The sequence below is a fragment of the Tachypleus tridentatus genome, chromosome 6 (genome assembly GCF_004210375.1).
Source record: "Tachypleus tridentatus isolate NWPU-2018 chromosome 6, ASM421037v1, whole genome shotgun sequence".
Classification (NCBI taxonomy): Eukaryota; Metazoa; Arthropoda; class Merostomata; order Xiphosura; family Limulidae; genus Tachypleus; species Tachypleus tridentatus.
In genome coordinates, this window is record NC_134830.1 from 18,672,367 (window position 1) to 18,690,992 (window position 18,626).

The window sequence follows — 18,626 nt, forward strand, 5'->3', positions numbered from 1 at the left end:
TCTTTTTATTGTAAAGCATTGAAAATCACAGACATTTTAGGATGTCAATAATGTCTTTACCATTATAAATTTTTATTCTGAACTGAGATAAAAGTTCAATTTTAATTTCTAATGCTTACATAGAATCACTGAAAATATTATATTTTGATAAAATCAGCAAAACTGTCAGGTTATAAACCTGATGATTAACTTGTGTGCTACAAGAGTAAACTGTCACTGTTTGTATACATACATACAGTTTTTGATAACAAAATATATTAATTTTAAAACATTAGAGTATTACACAAGATTTATATTTTATCATAAACAGAAACAGGTATATGATTGTTAATTTTTCCATACAGATTCTGTAAGCAAATACAATAAATTTTACATATGTTTTGTAGCTTCTGTGGTATCATTCTGATGTTTAGCTTTTTTTTTTTTTAGTACTTGTTGAGTTTCCATTCATTAGCTGCTGTTTTTATTTTATACCTAGATAAGTCTTCATTGGAATTAACAATAAGTTGATATAAACATCAGTTAAGACGAGCAATAAAAGGATAAGTCTGAAGATCCTTTAAAGAATGTCATACAAAAAGGATGCTGTTACCTGTATCACCACTCGATCAGGCTTTTCCACTCTCACAAGATAAAGCTGATGTAACTTTAACCATTTGGTAAAGACCTTAGCAAGGTAAGAGTCATGCAGTCTAAATAAGTGATCTCTCATAAGGTCACGAGAAACAAACATGCTTCCCATCCCACTCATCATTGTGGCATACAGAAGAAAACAGTCATCCTTAGAGCTAGTTTAAAAAAATGATAAACTTGTTATAGCAGTCACTTAGAATGAAGCAAGTATTAGAAAAGCTTCAAGAATATCTGTTTATAGTAAATATAGTCTAACTTGAAAGGTATGTTTAATTTTACACTTTGACAGTGAAGTGTAACTGTAAGAAACAGAAACTCGCAAGAATCAAAAATCAAACTTCGTAATTTTATTTTTACCAATGGAAAATTTCCTGAGAAGATAAGTAAGAAACTGGAGCACAGGTTAAATATCACTGAGCTTTTACTGTTAAGCTAACTTTCAGATATGTGCTAAGAAAAAAATAAAGAAAAGTTTAAGGCACTTTTCAAAGTGAACTTGATTACAGTATATGGGGTTTGCAACAAAATTTATGATTATTAACACTATAAAGAATACAATATACTTAAATAACAGTTTAGTCTACAGAAGTTTGGACTGGATATTTTTAACTGTTTCACTCCCACATTTATAGATAAACAACTCTACCAGGTTTATTTTTAGAAGGGAGAATATTCATCTTTATAGTGGTACAAAATTCCAAACTTAATGGAAGAGAAAGACTTAAACTGCTCTTGTAAATCACTACAGTGAAAAATTGTATGGAATGAAGTATTTCCAACGTTTCCAGATTAATTAGACCTACATCTCACACAAAAGTGGTTGTTGTCCATGCAATAAAGCCCATTGTCAAACCTGCAAGTTCATAAAAAACTACTGACTCATTTTCTGACAAGCATAATCAAAGAAACTTTAAAATATATAAAGAAATCACTTGTAAAACACAAAACACCATTTATCTTATACAGTGTAAAAAATGCAATCATCAATATGTAGGACATACACAAACAACTCTTAAGAGAACATTTAAACAACCATAACTCTTCTATTAACACTGAAAAACATCTCCCTGTTGCTCAACACTTTAACTAACCCAGTCACTGGCACTGAAACAGTATTCAAAACTAAAGCTGACAGAGAAATCAAAGAATCTTTTTGGATTGTTAATCTAAACATTGTTCAACATTTTGGAATTAATCCAGATCCTGGAATCAGTGATCTCCATTCATTGGTTTCGTCTCCATCAGACAAAAAAACCCAAAAAACAACAAAACTTTATTCTTTACTCATTTTTTTCATGCAATATGAAAGCTGAATTTCTTAAAACTCATTTTTTGTGTATATCTTTTTTAATCAGTCTCCAGGCGTCACCTTTATTTTAATTAAACACCTATGCATAGTTTTAAATATATGTACATTTAACCATTTCTAAATTATAAAATCCCTAACACCTTTTTACATACACTCTTGCCATCAGCTAAATTGTACCGGAAATGAGACACTTACAATAGTACATAGAGATATAATTATTTCCTGGAAAACTGGATGACCTTCATGATCTGACTAAACTCCCTTTCTCTATGATATGTATATATATAAATCATTTGATTACACCAGCACTCTCAGTTTGTCCCCAAAGAGGAAAGATCCATCTATCAAAAGCATTTAGGTAATAGGGTCTCTATCTCATTTCAAATAAAACTGCTTGATAAACTGAAATTGAGGAGACTGAACACTCCAGTTGAGAAGCCACAGGAGAAACTTGAAGACACCTAAAACTGTAGAGCAAGCAGCAATACATTCCCGAGCCTCACGAAAGGATGCATCCTTAAACAGATGAAAGTATGGATGAAGAGGAAGGGATGAGATACCTGCCAATGTACGAGTCTTGTCCAACCATTAAAGAAGATCATTTAAGGGAAGGAGGTAGAGAGATGGGAACATTCACAGGATCCTGAACAGGGTTCCACTGATCATGTAGAGTCTACTGAAGGGAGCATGTGTGCACAGCTGAGGGAGATAAGTAGTGTTACAGTAGACCATGTCTGTGGGAGTAGACAGGGCATGATGAACTGACAGTTCTGCAGAATGGAGTCTGAGAGGAGAAGGTTGGACCTGAATGAGGTGAGTGTTGAAAAAGGCACCTAAGTGGACACAGTATTGGGTAAGATGGAAGAAGGACTTCTCCAATTTGATCAACCAGCTTTAAAAATGAGCAGATAAGCATGAATGGTTGACTTCTGTTCAGAATGAGCCAGTAATAGCCAGTTATCCATGTAAAAATGGAAACACAGCCCTAGGGCATGAAGATGAAAAGAAAACTTGTACCACCTAACAGAAAACATAAGTAAAAACAGCCCAAAGGGTAGGGCACAAAATTGATATATCACCATTCAATAGATGAACTGAAGATAAGGAAAAGATTGTTCTGAGATGGAAACATACAGATAGATATTAGAGACTGATAGTCTATTGGTTGAGGATGTCTTGTACTTCTAGGCAGATACCACCCAAGACTCCAAGGATTCTGGGACTGTATCAAAAATGAAAAGTCTTTAAAGTGGAGCCTTATACAAGTCTTGTAGATAAGGAGCAGGTAAATGGATTTAAGATAAAACATCATCATGACCAAAAAGTTCCCAACAATAAATCACATTTATAAAGTCAGATCCAAAGAAAATAAATGAGCTAACATGGAGGTAAGGAGGGAGAGGATGCTCCCAGAAAACCCCTAAAGATTATTGTGAAGAACCTCAGACAAAAGATGGGTCATGGAAAAATACTGCAATCGGGCCATGAAAATAAAACAGAGGCCAAAAATTGTACATAGGTGAGACTAATGGGAAATGTGAGGTTCATCCCCAAATGTGTAACATCAAACCCAACTGTTCGAGATATGATCAGTTAGCCCTACGAAAGGCCAGCTGGTCTAAAGCCAGTAGGGTCAAGGCATACAAATACCATTGCATAACTGAAAGACAAATTGTTCAATACAAGCCCAAATGGGGGGAAACACCAAATATAGTTGGGAAGTATGGTCGTTCAGTAACAAAAAAAGATCTTAAGATATAAAAGCAAAAGATAAAACATCACACATCTGAGATACAAAGCCAGAAAAACTGTGAACAGCCAAACAGAATATTCAGAGAGGGTATGAGATGACACAGCATAATCAGGAGGAGGTTGGTTGGTTGGTTTGGTGTCTTATGGTGCAAAGCAACCAAGCCGTCTGCACCAAACATCCAGTAAAAAATTAAAGTAAAATTATTAAAATTCATAAAAAGAAATTAAGGTAAAACAAAAAGTTTAATTTTTGAATTAAAAACATAAATAGCATTAAATCCAATTTTTACATCTAGTCTACAACAGTAAGAGTAAAACTACAGTAATACAAGTTGTAAAGGACTTTCTGTAGCATAATTGTAATTATCATAACTCATCAGGAAGACTAAAAAGTAAGTTCAAAAACCACCATTAGTCACCTGAAGTTGGCCTTTTCAGTCCTGGTTACGAATTATTTGATGTTACAGCCATTTTCTAATTTCAAATCGAACTAGATGGACTTTGATTCTTAAAAGGGAATCACATTAAAAAAGGTCTAATGTATAAATTAAAAACTTAAATAGCATTAAAAAGATTAGTGGCCTTTAAAAAACTAAAAACATTTCCAAAGTGAACAGTGTCACCATCACCAATAAACACTGTTTAATGTTAAAGATAAACCTTGGGACAAAACATGTTTAAAATGTTGATGTTGAGAGTCATAATGACAGCAAGACGATAAAACGTGACTTACTGTGACCTGAGTGTTACACAGACAACACATTGGTGCATCAGTCCTAAATAAAAGAAAAAGATGAGTTGAAAAACAGTGATCAATGTGTAGTATAGTTAGAACTTTCCAATCCTTATGGAAGCATGATAGCCAAAGTCCAATATAGGGTTTTATTTGTCTCAGGGACCACAACTTCACCAATATGGAGTTAAGGGTCAGGGTGAATATCCCATTGATGGCAAAAGTGTATGCAAACGGCTTTAGACAGAGAGAAGTTAAAGCCGTTTGCTGTGGTCCACTTCAGTAAATGACTGAGGGCAGTTTGTAGCTGCCACTCAATATACACTATGTTCCACGATTGACGTGAGATGTGAAAGTGGTCAACATAGAGCCCATTTGCAACATTAAGAGGGGGTTGTTCAGTGATGGCATTAATCTTTATGCTGAAAAGTGTGACACTCAAAACACAGTGCTTAGGAAATCCAAGTTCCTGTAGAAAAGAACAGGAAAGTGTCGAACCCACAAGAACTTGGAATCGCCTATCAGAAAAGTTTTAATAAAAATGAACAAATGGCCACGTAACCCATATATATGGAGGTCTTGCAAAATGCCATACCTCCATGTTGTATCATAAGCCTTCTCAATGTCAAGGAATATTGATACAAGATGTTGTCGTTTGAGAAAGGCTTCTCTGATTGGCGTTTCAAGTTGAATCAGGTGGTCCATGGTGGAGTGCTGTCATTGGAACCCACACTGGGTGGACAAGAGGAGGTTGTTTGTTTCAAGAAATCAAACAAGACGAGCATTAACCATCCTCTCTAAGGTCTTACAGAGACAGCTTGTCAAAGCAATTGGATGGTAGTTTGAAGGAATCTTGGGATCATTCCCAGGCTTAGAGAAAGGTAGGACAACAGCTTGGTGCCAGGCATTATGAAAAACATTCTCTTGCCAGATCTGCTTAAAAACAATCAGAATAATAGCAAGAGAAGCAGGAGATAGATGGCACAGCATTTCATAGTGTACATCATCAGGTCCAAGCAATGTGCTGCCAGACTGATGAAGGGCCAGTGATGTCGAGAAACCCACTTGTTGAGAAATTTATATGCAAAAACAGCTCGTTTGGGTTGAGAAAATATTTTACATAGAAGAGCGAACAACGTTTCGACCTTCTTCGGTCATCGTCAGGTTCACAAAGAAAGAGGTAACTGACCGGAAGCTGACCACATGTTTGAAAAAGGTTGTGTAACTGTGTGTCGAAATGTAGAGGGCGGTATTAGATGTTTGAATATATAATTTTATTTATTTTATTATATTAATATAGGTATAAAGGTATAATTTCACAAAACAGAAAACTAAAAAACAACCTTACAAAAAGAGACATTAATTCCATTAAAAACCTAAAACAAGACAAAAACATAAAAATTCTAAAAGCAGATAAAGGTAACGCTATAGTCATAATGAACATGAATGAATACATCCAAAAAATGAATAACATCTTATCAGACACGAACAAATTTAAACCAATACACACAAATCCAACAAAGACACACGAGGCGAACTGAACAAATTACTACTACAAATGAAAAAAGCCAACACAATTTCACAAACACTTTATTCCTACCTACATAAAATCGACTCACGCACACCGCAAATATACGGCATCCCCAAACCTCATAAACCAGATTGTCCATTACGACCAATAATGTCCACATATGAATCGTTTAATTACAATCTTGGTAAATACATAGCATGGGCATTCTCTAAATATGTAACATCAGCCAGCTCATTCATCAAAGACTCTTTTAATTTCAAGTCTAATCTAAATCAACTTAATCATAAAGCCTTAATGGCCAGTTTCGATGTTATATCCCTCTTTACAGAAGTTCCAACCACTGAAGCCTGCAAGATAGCCTTAGAACTCTATATCCGAGACCCTAACCCAACTATAGAAATTCCCAGTAACCAGTTAGCAACCCTCATAGAATTCACCACGATAAAGACCAACTTCATGTTCAACAACCAAAACTATATACAAACAAATGGCCTAAGCATGGGCAACCCAGTATCACCAGTTCTAGCCAATATTTTTATGACACAAGTTGAAACACAAGCAATTAACACAGCATTACATCCACCACTATACTGGTACAGATATGTAGATGACACGTTTATGGGATTCAAATCTACAGAACACATACTTAATTTTTTCAATCACATTAACTCTATACATCCCAACATTAACTTCACATGTGAACAGGAAGAAAGCAATCAAATATCATTTCTTAACCTCAAAATTACAAGAACTGACACACAATTCAAAACAGAAATCCACCGAAAAATCACCCATACTGGACTATACATTCCTTGGGACTCAGCACATGAAACAAAACAAAAACTCAACATACTAAGAAACCAAATAAACACAGCCATAAAACTATGCTCACCAGATAAAATTAACGATGAATTAGACAAAATAAAACAATACTTCATCAACATCAATAAGTTTCCTCCACAAACCGTAGAAAACATTATACGCACACACCTAGACAAAAAGCAAAATCAACCACCAACTAAAGTAAATACAGCTCACGAATCAAAAAAACCACGAAACCATATACTGCTGTATACCATATATTCCTGACATCAGCAAACAAATAACCAACATTTGGCAAAATTAGTAACAAAATATGACATTCCAGTTAATACCAAATTTATTCAAAAACCAGGCACAAAACTGAGGTCTATACTATGTAAAAACTACACTGACAAACACAACACCAACATTATTTATAAAATACAATGTGATAACTGCCACGACTTCTATATTGGAGAAACAAGTAGAAAAATGGAAACCAGATTCAAAGAACATAAAAAGTCACCTTCACACGTTTTCGAACACTGCAAGTCAAGTAAACACAACATAACCATAGAAAACACTCAAATACTAAATAAAGAAACAAACATAAACAAACGCAAAATTAAAGAAGCCTTACTTATACAACAACTTAAACCCAAAATAAATCAATATAAAGGAACGCCTTTATACCTATATTAATATAATAAAATAAATAAAATTATATATTCAAACATCTAATACTGCCCTCTACATTTCGACACACAGTTACACAACCTTTTTCAAACATGTGGTCAGCTTCCGGTCAGTTACCTCTTTCTTTGTGAACCTGACGATGACCGAAGAAGGTCGAAACGTTGTTCGCTCTTCTATGTAAAATATTTTCTCAACCCAAACGAGCCGTTTTTGTATATAAATGATGAAGGGCCAGTTTAAGTTCCACCAGTGTAAAGGAATGATCAGGAGAAAGAAACAGGAGGTCAAAGCCCCCATCAACTTGACCAGATTTTACAGGTACAGGAGGAAGAGGGGCAATGTTTAGAGATAAAGGTTGATCCATGTAATGATTGATCTCACAGTAAATAAACATAGAAAAATATCCCACTGGGCCACCAGCACCTGAAGCCTGTGGTATAGTAACTGTTGATGGTGTTACACCTGGAGTAGCAATATTAACTTTGGAATTCATGTTGAATTAGTCAACCAAAAGCATTTGAAATAAAGAAATATGACCAGAATTTACCGGTGACTAAAGAGAATACCCGTAAACCCATTTTGATGTTTACCTGTTATAATTATAACCATAAAAACACAATTATTTTAGATCACCTCAAACATTGCATGATAACTAAGTCTTCAATATTTAATTTCTAACATATAAAGTTGTCATAAGTGCATACTGTACATTAACCATAATTTCTTCCAGACTGATGTCAGCAACCATCATGTCAGACTGGTTTTCCTACAAAGTTTTATAGTTTCCCTGAACTTTTCTGCTCTAGAAGGGAGTTATCATTTTGGAAGAACAAATTTTGAAGTTGAAGCAATAATTCTCATGTAATGATAAAACAGTATATCGCTGAAAGGAACACTGACATTGAATCCACAGTAAACAGTAATGTAACTGTAGGTTTTCTAAAGTAATAAAAAAATGTAGTAATGATGGCCAATGTGTAGTGTTTGACAGGTGTGACATGGGGAACTGAAAAGACTTTGGGTTAAAAATCATGATTTAAATCAAACAATATAGCTATTTGTTTACAGGGTGTTTTGTTTTGACAACTAGTACCATGTTAATATGCTGTATTAATACATACAACTATGGAGCACTATACTTTGATACTTTCAGAAATATTAGTGCATTCATGTTCAAGTTTTTATAAACATTTGTAATAAAAATATTAATACCTACTATTAAATTCAGCAATAGCTCAAGTCATCAACTTATCAACACACAAACTTACACATCATCAGCAAAAAAACAAGAGGACAGTTTAGAAATAATAGCCATTTCCTGCTTGGGCCAATATTCCATGTGCTTTCTTCCAAGAACTAGAACTTTCTTCTGTGCTTTAGTAAAATGTCTGACAACTGTGAGTAACTAAAAGAAACAAAAGTATATGTTAGAATACAGCAACAAATATCAATTTCAATCTGTGTTTTTTTTATTACAAATGCACTTAAGCAATTATTCTGCAATCAATGTTTAAAATCATTTTTTATAAGTCAATAAAATATCTATTTTTTTCTAGTTTTTGCATAACAATTAGGGCTGTATATATAAGATGAGAGCTACAGGATCATATATAAATAAATATTAAACTAATATAGAGAAGAAAAATTATATAACAACGTATGTGTTACGCATGAAATCAAATCAAGGAGAAATATTCATACTGATCTGAACAGATAGAAAACAACTGATGTGTGAAAACACAAACTAAGTAGGAAGTTCTTCATGAGTGTCGGTCTCACCAAAGATCTGGTTACACTAAAATTTTTTTAATAATTTTAACTTTGTTTTCTTAATTAATAAAAAGAGAACAATTAGATTTTAAAGCACAACATAGTTTAATCAACTATTGCATTTTTATATGGTTTTACCTTATATATAACTGAATTCAGAACATGTCTATTAATCCTTCAGTAAATTTTTGGTCTTAAGGTGCAGTTTTCACAAAAGTGAAATAACTTATTTACATATGCAATAAAAGTTTTAATTATGAGATTAAAATCTATTATTAAGATCCTTATAACATTAAATCTACCTTGGATAGAAACTGAAAGTAAAATGATGAGAACACCTAGAGGAATTACATTTAACATAAATAAAAAAATGTTTACACCTTCTCCAATTACTACAGAAGAAAAATATCTAAATGAATGTGCAAGTTCAAAAACTAAAACCAACTAGAAAAACAAACAAAAATGTAATAACTACATATTAGTATGGTGTTAGAAGCTCAGTTACAAAAAAAAGTTATAAAAGGTGTACATGAATTAAAATATTTGCATGAGACACATGAACAACAATGATACAATAAAGTTTCAAAGGTGAATCTGATAAAACCCATTTTTACAATTTTATTAACAAAGTAGAAAGTATGAACTCTTCTTCACATCCTCTCAGATATATTGCTAAACAGAAATAAATGAATTGTTACATACAATGTTGCTAGCATTTTAAATGTAGGTTTTATAGATGTGTTTTTTATATTGTTAGATTTATTTAGTCTACTTGTCTTATTGAGTAGATTTTCACCAATATGTGCAATTCATAGTTTAAAGATGATTAAATAACTTAGAAAAAATCAGTTTTAATTAAAATGAACTGAAGGGCAAAATGTTAACAAAGAAACTATAAATCATACTCTGCATGCATATCTAAATATTGTTAGGTCCAACATGGAGTTTCAAAAGTATAATTTAAGCATAATGTTGTCAGCTACTTCTGAAGGTAGTTTTTTAAGGATTAAATAAACCAATATCATACATTTCAAATCAACCATGGAAAGTTGTAGGTGTTAAAAAGATTTAGCAAAACATTTTTATGTACTTAAAAAGCAATTCTTTTCATAAAATCATTTTCGTTTCTGCATACATTTCTATAGTGAGAAACACGCAGACAATCCTCAGTAGCCTGTCACATGTAATTATTACTTTCAATAATTAGTGTAGTCAATATGCCAGCTATTTGTACTTTAAACAATATCTCAGCAGAGATTTTAATAGATAAAAGCTTACAAAAATGTAAAGTTATAATTGAGTATTAAAATAAACAACATAAACAAACTGTATTGGATACTAAGGTGAAGATATACAGAAATAGATTCTTAATCTAATGCTAAAAGTATAAAAATTGGGCAATCAATTTAACTGTTTTAATGGTACCATAAACAAAGGTACAGAGAGACTCTTGGATAATAATTTACTGTAGAGGACACAGCACAAATTTCAATGTGGAATGTTTCATTAATGTATATATATTATAATATCAGAATAAATACAGACAATAAACATTTGTTACCGTTTTTGAAATTACTAACAGGTTAAAGAAATTAAATAGTATTTTAAGGTTAACATTCTCAGCAAAAGAAATAAATCTGTCAACATGTTTTAATGTATGCTATAACAGAGAGGAATACACATATGTAGTACTATACTGAAAGTTATACAAAAAAACAAATAAGAGGAGATGCTTTGACTGCTACCAGTTTGGATACTGGGTCTACAGTGAACTCAGAGATGGTAGAATAGTAGTAGTTAAACAACATCATTCTTTCCAGGATTTAAAAACAAAACAACTGAGGTACCCATCCTGTGGGTCATGAACTCGAAATCTGTAGGGGTGCAAGCTATGACAAATAATGCAAAATCTCTAACTTTCACATAATTTATTTATAGCATATTACAACAGTATCCATTATCACCTCACCAAAGGTTTTGTATAAACTTTAAGAACTGTTATGTATTACAATTAATCTTGGAAGAGTCTTCAATTTATTATATTATGCATTATGATTTCAAATGGCTGAAAATTTTAATTTTACTTTAGAACTCAATTAAAAGTCAATATGTATTAAATTTATGACATTTGTCAATAAGATTGATAAACACAAATTCCTTCAACAACACAAATATATTTTAATATACAAAAAAACAACAAAACAAATGCAATTTATAATACCTGTTATAACAAATAGTTATTGCAAATAATTATTTACATACATATATTTTACAAGCTCACAAACAATATCCAGTTTTCTATTTCATCTGAAACTGAATATTTTATTGATGGTCTAGGTTCATGATGAGCATATTAATTCTGAGCTAAGATTGTTACATTTCTCTTGTCAGAAAAGTTAACTGGCTCTATCCTTGGTTGGCTTCACACAGTTAACAAGCTTACTTTTTACCAAGAAATAAATCTAATGTCCTTGTAGAAATACTAACATATGAAGTTAATTCAATGAAGTTTGTAATATTCTGAATAATAAACATTTGTCACAGTTATAGCTTCCAAGGCTTATAGTGTACTGTTATACAATATTCTAAAACTGTCTTTTGGTGTATCAATTTACAATCTTTAGGCAAACTTCTAGAAAGTTCATTTGGTCAAACAATGTTTGAAGATACATTAGTGCTTTTATAAAACATATATTATTGATTCTTACTCTTGAGAGGGTGACTTTGTACAAAGAAGTGGCAGTAATGGTGCTTCCTGATACTTGCTTTCAATACCCATCTCTTATAGCCCTTCCATACTGTTTCACATTGCTAATTAATTGGCAGTAATTGGCCATAGAAATGTCTTATCAGATACAGTTGTAAGGTCACAGGTCAAAGTAGAAATTGGGTATAACTCAAAAAATGGCTATTCATATCAATGTTATGATGACTGTTATTGTATTAGCTTCATCTGAGTTTATGTACTATTGCAGTAGTGGTAACCATATTTTCCACTTCATTCCTCCATAGAGAGTACTAGTACATTTTGAGATACACAACACATTTGCATGCCTTCCCCTTACTCTGTGTATATGTTGTGTTATAGAAAATTTAATGTATGTGTGCGAGTTTTCTTATAGCAAAGCTACGCTGTGTTATCTCATGACTATTGAAGGAAATCAAACCCCTTATTTTAGCATTGTAAATCCAAAGACTTTTGTGTATCACTAAGCAATGTAAAATTTAAACAAGTTTTTGTTTGGTGGAAGAACATGGTACTATACATTAATGTAGTTAACATTAACTTACATCAAAGATAATAAACACCCAACAACAGTAATAATGAGGGTAGAAGGGGTTGTGAAACTCCATTAAAATGTTCCTTGTTCCAGACTATCATAACTCAAATATATATGTAAAAACAGCTGGTTTGGGTTGAGAATTTTTTATGTAGAGGAGCAAACAACGTTTCAACCTTCTTTGGTCATCGTTCATTTTGTGAACCGGACGATGACCGACGAAGGTCAAAATGTTGTTTGCTCCTATACATAAAAAATTCTCAACCCAAACCAGCCATTTTTACATATATATTTTTCTCTACAAATGGGTTTTCTCATCATCACTGATTGTCATACCACAAAGTTTGAAGGAAATTGGCTCAATGACCTAGGAGTAGTGAGATACAGGACACACAGACACAGATAGATTTTGTGCTTTATATATATAGAGAGAAACAAGAAGCCTTTCCCTGATATAACAGTAGCAAGTGTAGATACAATTAAATAATGTCACATACACAGATGTAATAAATTATGAGAAATATGTAATTTGTCATTTTTAGATGGCCATAGTTATCAGCTTTTAATTAATGAAAGTTAGTTATCATGAATTCATTATTTATCATAAAAATATTCTGAAATGTGTAGATTGTTACAGTAGCTTAAGTATCAATATGTCAAAGTACCCTAGTTTTTCTTTTAAACAATATATTAAATTTTTGATGGTCACATTAGATATCAGTGTATCTTTGGCAACTGCTAAATTAAGTACACACAGTATTATGTCATGGCTACTGAATGAACAGAATGTACAAGTAGAACAGAAACATATTTTACCAGCACTTGAGACTACAGCAGAAGGTCCTGATCTGTAGTACTTAGATTTGAAACTTGCATTTACAGCTTCTATCTGATACATTGGTGTTGAACAGTATTGGCCTAATCTCCAAGGCAGTAGAAACACTCTGGAAGACTTCAAGAAGGAAAATACAAGATTAGACAAAGGTAACAATGGAGAAGATGAATAGTAAATAGAAGAGGGTCATGTGCCAGAAGGTCCCAACAACAGAGGAACCAAGTAAATAGGAACAAAGCAGAAGACAAAACTCTGGCCATATTGAAAAACAACAACCATAGATCTTCAGAAAAACTACTGAGATTACTGTGGCTTCAGACAGAAGATGAAGAACAGACAGGTAACGATGAATATGGGTAAGAAAAAGAAAAAAATTTGGCACTGGAGAGTGTTACTGGAAACAGGGGGTTAGTCTCCCAAGCAAGTAGAAAAAATTCCAGGGATTGGAAACCCAAGAACAGAAAAGAGAAACAGCCATAAGCTATGGTGAAGGAATCCTTGAGTTGAAGGAGTTGAGACATTTGAAAATGAAGATGAAACTGATCCAGAAGTGTGTCAACATGGACTTGTCTGTCTGGAGAAGAAGGAAAAACTCATTAATCTTCATTGTAAGCATCATGTAGTAAGGAATGGGAAGAATTAAAAGATGAAAGGGAAAGTAAAGAACAAAACCTTAGTAATCACATCCACAAAGAATTTTGAAGGAAAAGTATTCTCTTCAAAAAAATTAAGAAATAAAACCCATCAAACCCATGACAATAAACTGTGGCAGTAACATCTTCTATGATCAACAAGCCAAGAGTAAAGGTTGTGTTAACATCACCAGAACATCAGGAGGAAGAGTAGTAGTAGTCACCATCACTTTAGAATTCATGGTTGTTGTAGCAATTCTCCAGATGAATCAAGCTAACATTGTGAAAAGGCAGTATATATCTTATGAAAATTATTTGTGTTTAAACTTAAACAAGTTCATTAAAGCACTTATGGAACTCTATTGTGCATGAAAGATGTGTATTGTTTGTTTGTTTTTGAATTTCGCACAAAGCTATTCAAGGGCTATCTGCCCTAGCCACCCCTAATATAGCAATGTAAGACTAGAGGGAAGGCAGCTAGTCATCACTACCCAGTGCCAACTCTTGGGCTATTTTTTTAGCAATGAATAGTAGGATTGACCTTCACATTATAATGCCCCCATGGCTGAAAAGGCAAGCATGTTTGGTGCAACAGGGATTCGAACCTGTGACCCTCAGATTACAAGATGAACACCTTAACCCACCTGGCCATGTCGGGCCCAAAAGATGTGTAATTCTCCTATTGATGGAGGTCTACTGTTGCATAATGATTACATTACACTAGCTCAGTTCACACTTTATTGTATTTTATGGAAGAAACAGTTCAAGACTAGTGGAATGTGCAAAATCTCAAGCAGATGTATAAGGAATAGCCATTGTGTGCACAAAGATAAGCCTATCATTTTAGAAAAGTTATTTAATGCAACTTGGTGAAAAATAGAAGGAAATTAGAAGTAATTATAATTTTAATTTATCTGCAAGTTTTAGGCATTGTTTGTTTTTGCAGAAAATGATAATTAGGAACACTAATTTCCCACATAAAACAAATACTAAAATCTATTCTCCAAAATATCTATAATCATTTCCATGTAGAGTTCATACCTGAGGTTCTAAGTTCTAGAAGTAATACAATTTACTTTTAATATCCTTGAGTACTCTACACAATTTATTTCTATTAAGAGATTTATACAATACCTGTTCAGCTAGTGCTTTGGAGTTTTGTCTCTTCTGGGCATAGGCAACATTTAAACTATCCACAACAATATCAAATGGAGCATTACTGTTTATGAAATTACAATAATCTTTGAACTCATCAGTTGTAGTACTGAGAAAAATGTCTTTTCCCATGAAGACACGATTGAGAAATGCCTCCTTCAGTGTTTCAAACTCACTGGTTTGGAGTTTAATAGGATTTATCTTTCCTCTACAGGACTGACAAACACCATTTCTGAAACAAAGTTAAAATTAATGCAATATACTAATAATGCATGTTTAAACTACTCACTTAGAATCTCAAATTCCTTTTACGAGTATGTTAAGGACCCTGAAATACTATCTTTATTTTGGAATAATTACTGAAAGGTATTTAGAAGTTTTTCAAAACACAGAAAAAAGAAATTTTACAAAGTGTTCAAAATACATAAATCCAATTTCACAAGCACTTTTGTACCAAAAGATTAAGTATTATCCATCATACTTTACCTGAGGTTTGTTGATTTTAGTGACTAATAAATGACAGTTGCACTTTGTACCCTCAAAAGGCCCTAATTTTATCCAAAATTACAGAATTTTAGAAAACAACATTGGTACACTATTTAAATTAATAAAATATATATATATTAAACATATTTTAAATAATAAAATATATATATATTAAACATATTTCAAATAATAAAATATATATATATTAAACATATTTCAAATAATAAAATATATATATATTAAACATATTTTAAATAATAAAATATATATATATTAAACATATTTCAAATAATAAAATATATATATATTAAACATATTTTAAATAATAAAATATATATATATTAAACATATTTTAAACCACCCCCTCTTTTTCAAATAAAAACTGAGGAAAGAAAGAATGAGATATTAACTTTGAATAAACACAATGGAGAGCTAATTTAAAAGTACACAGAGAATAAAATCATTTCATCACCTTATAATTTTACATGTCAAAAAATTCTTATATCATTATTACATTAATTTTTTAAGGAACATTTAGCTCTCAACAGCTATTTTGAAAATCTAGCATAGTAAAAGGAGTCTAAACAAAACTTTTACACTTCAAATTAAAATGTAATTGACGTGACAAACTTCTCTTAATAGTTCAGTGGTTTTAATTTTTTAAACACAATTCAACACGAACTTTTCGTCTATGCAAAGTTCCTGTGAACTCCCATTTATAATTTTGTAACCTTAAATTTAAAATTTATTCTTACAGGATATTTATTAAGATGAAGATTTAAAGCTAAACAAAAAAGTGGTAAAAACATTGTAAGCTGTAACTAAACTAAACCACAAAATATCTTCAATAAAAATAGGACCAACCTAAGTCATCACAGAAGTTATAATTTTTCATGTACTGAACAAGTATTTCTGATAGGTATCTTCCTCCTTTTACAAATTAACTTTCCTCATTTAGTGCTGCCCTCTATATGTGAATGTTTTCTATATACATGCTACAACCCTTCTGCTCCCATGCTATAAGAATCAAATATGTCTGATGCAAATCATCATTCGTCACTTCTCCATCAATGACAGTATGGTATACTCGTGATGAATGGAACTCCTTTTATGCACATCTACTGGATTATTCCTTCGAAATTTTGCAGAAGATGTAACCACCAGAGGAAGGTGGGAAGGAAGTGTGAGAAGAAATAAGTGTCCATGAAAAATACATATTCAATAAGGAAAAATTATAACTTTTGATCCAGTACTTCACCCCTTCCAAGAGATTAGCTGGACTCACATATTGATGATGATGAGGGGCCTTTGTGAGGAAATGACTGAAGTGCAACTCCCAAAACTGTCTAAAAGATGAAATGAGAGAATATGATCCAAAGATCAGAAGCAGCAAACCACACCACTTCTGGGCCAAGTATACTCTTTGCTCAACTGTGGAATGTGAGAGATTTAAGGGTGGAAAATGGGAGGAGCACATCCAAGTGGAAGAGAATGTGGTAGAAAAGTGATTCTAACCAGAGTAAAGTTAACAATCCCACAATAAGAAAGGTGGGTCAACAAAGGATGCATTCCTAGATGTAGAGAGCCTAGGGTGAATTGGACTGTACTCAGTAAGTCAACTACATCCAAAACATGCCTGTGGGGTACCAACTTTCACCTGAGGACAGGATAATAATCATACCTCAAACCTAAGAACTGGGGGACTAAGACACACTCCAGTTCCCAGGTATGCTATCATGACTAACCTGAGCTACTGATCCAAGAACTTGACATCCAGTATGAAAAGTATGTATATTACATGCAGTCAACTCTTCAAGCTCTGAAAACACGTCCACCCTAATGGCAATAACCTCTCCATAGGACGAGATGATATAGGATAGCCAAGGACAGAACCAAAACAATCCCATGATCTTCTGCTGTGACCCACAACACCGATGAAAAAATTCAAGGGAAGAAGATAAACAACTTGTAACCTGTGTGAAAAAATTATGTTGATTGGTTCCCTCTAAATTCAAATCCTGCCCATGTTGTACTGGCATCTGCACAAGGATAGGGTGAGAGCTCCCAGTCTAAGAGGTAAGCTGCATTTTAATGTCTCACTCTGTTTTCATTGTTTAGCACCTTACACTGTAAGTGAATAATTATTGTAAGAATCTCATTCAGCAGGGTGCCTCAATGGTCTAGTTCCAAGTCACTGTTCTCATTTCTCTGAGTGTCATCACCTAAAACAGCACAATGGGTGACAACAAAACCTTATTTTGAAAAGCAGACCATACTGAGTTATTAACTCCAGGTATGGCAGGAATAAGCAGCAATTCTTTTCTGTTATACCCATGCAGTCTATGAGTGGTATGGTCCAGGATGGGAAAATTTATGAAGAAAAATATCACAAGGTCATGAACCTTCAAGTATCTAGTGAAATGCCCCATCTCAATGTTGAGCATACAAAGCCACAGAAATAAAGCACATGTTAAGTAGCTGTACAGTGGATATTTTGACTTAAAGAATATCTGCTTAGGAATCACTCCCCACAGAGTAGAATTCAATTTACAATGAAGGAAGATCTCTGAAAAGAAAATATGAATAGAAACTTACAAGTTAGAGTCACAGAGAAGTCTGAAAAACTGCCACAGGCAGTAGACAAGACCCAGATGAGGAGGAAACTGCAATATGGTGGAGAAAGTAGACGATGAATGTACTGGTTGTGGTCCATATGCTGGACTGCATAATCTCTTCCAATGGATGATGAAGACAAGAAGCTAAAGAAAAGGGTAGGTGTCAGATCAGTTGGGAGGGCACCTGGAACAAAGTATGAAGAAGAAGGTAAGGAGAAATAGGTGAACTGACCAAAAGACAGACCCATTTAGTAAGGGCAGAAGCTGAAAGATGATGAAGGGAAGAGGACTGTCAGGGGATAAAGAGTCTGGAATGTGTCACCTGGAAGGAAATAGTAAAGGCAACATAACAACAAAGAGCCCTGACCAGACACAGAAGCTTATCTGATTGAGGGTA

The 18,626-nt window shown here is 33.1% G+C and overlaps 1 protein-coding gene across 5 annotated transcripts in view; it reads right to left on the reverse strand.

Moving 5' to 3' along the window:
* Positions 1-18,626, reverse strand: part of mldr (mitochondrial ribonuclease P catalytic subunit) — a 39,150-nt gene that overhangs the window by 1,278 nt on the left and 19,246 nt on the right. For 4 of the 5 annotated variants that reach the window (XM_076503571.1, XM_076503569.1, XM_076503567.1 and 1 more), the window contains 3 exons: positions 15,108-15,360; positions 8,724-8,860; positions 593-788 (listed from right to left, as the gene is read on the reverse strand). In XM_076503571.1, the coding sequence (XP_076359686.1) occupies positions 593-788; positions 8,724-8,860; positions 15,108-15,360 (586 nt within the window). Of the gene's footprint in view, positions 1-592; positions 789-8,671; positions 8,861-15,107; positions 15,361-18,626 lie in introns of those variants that run through there. The other variant, XM_076503570.1, reaches the window with a different exon arrangement.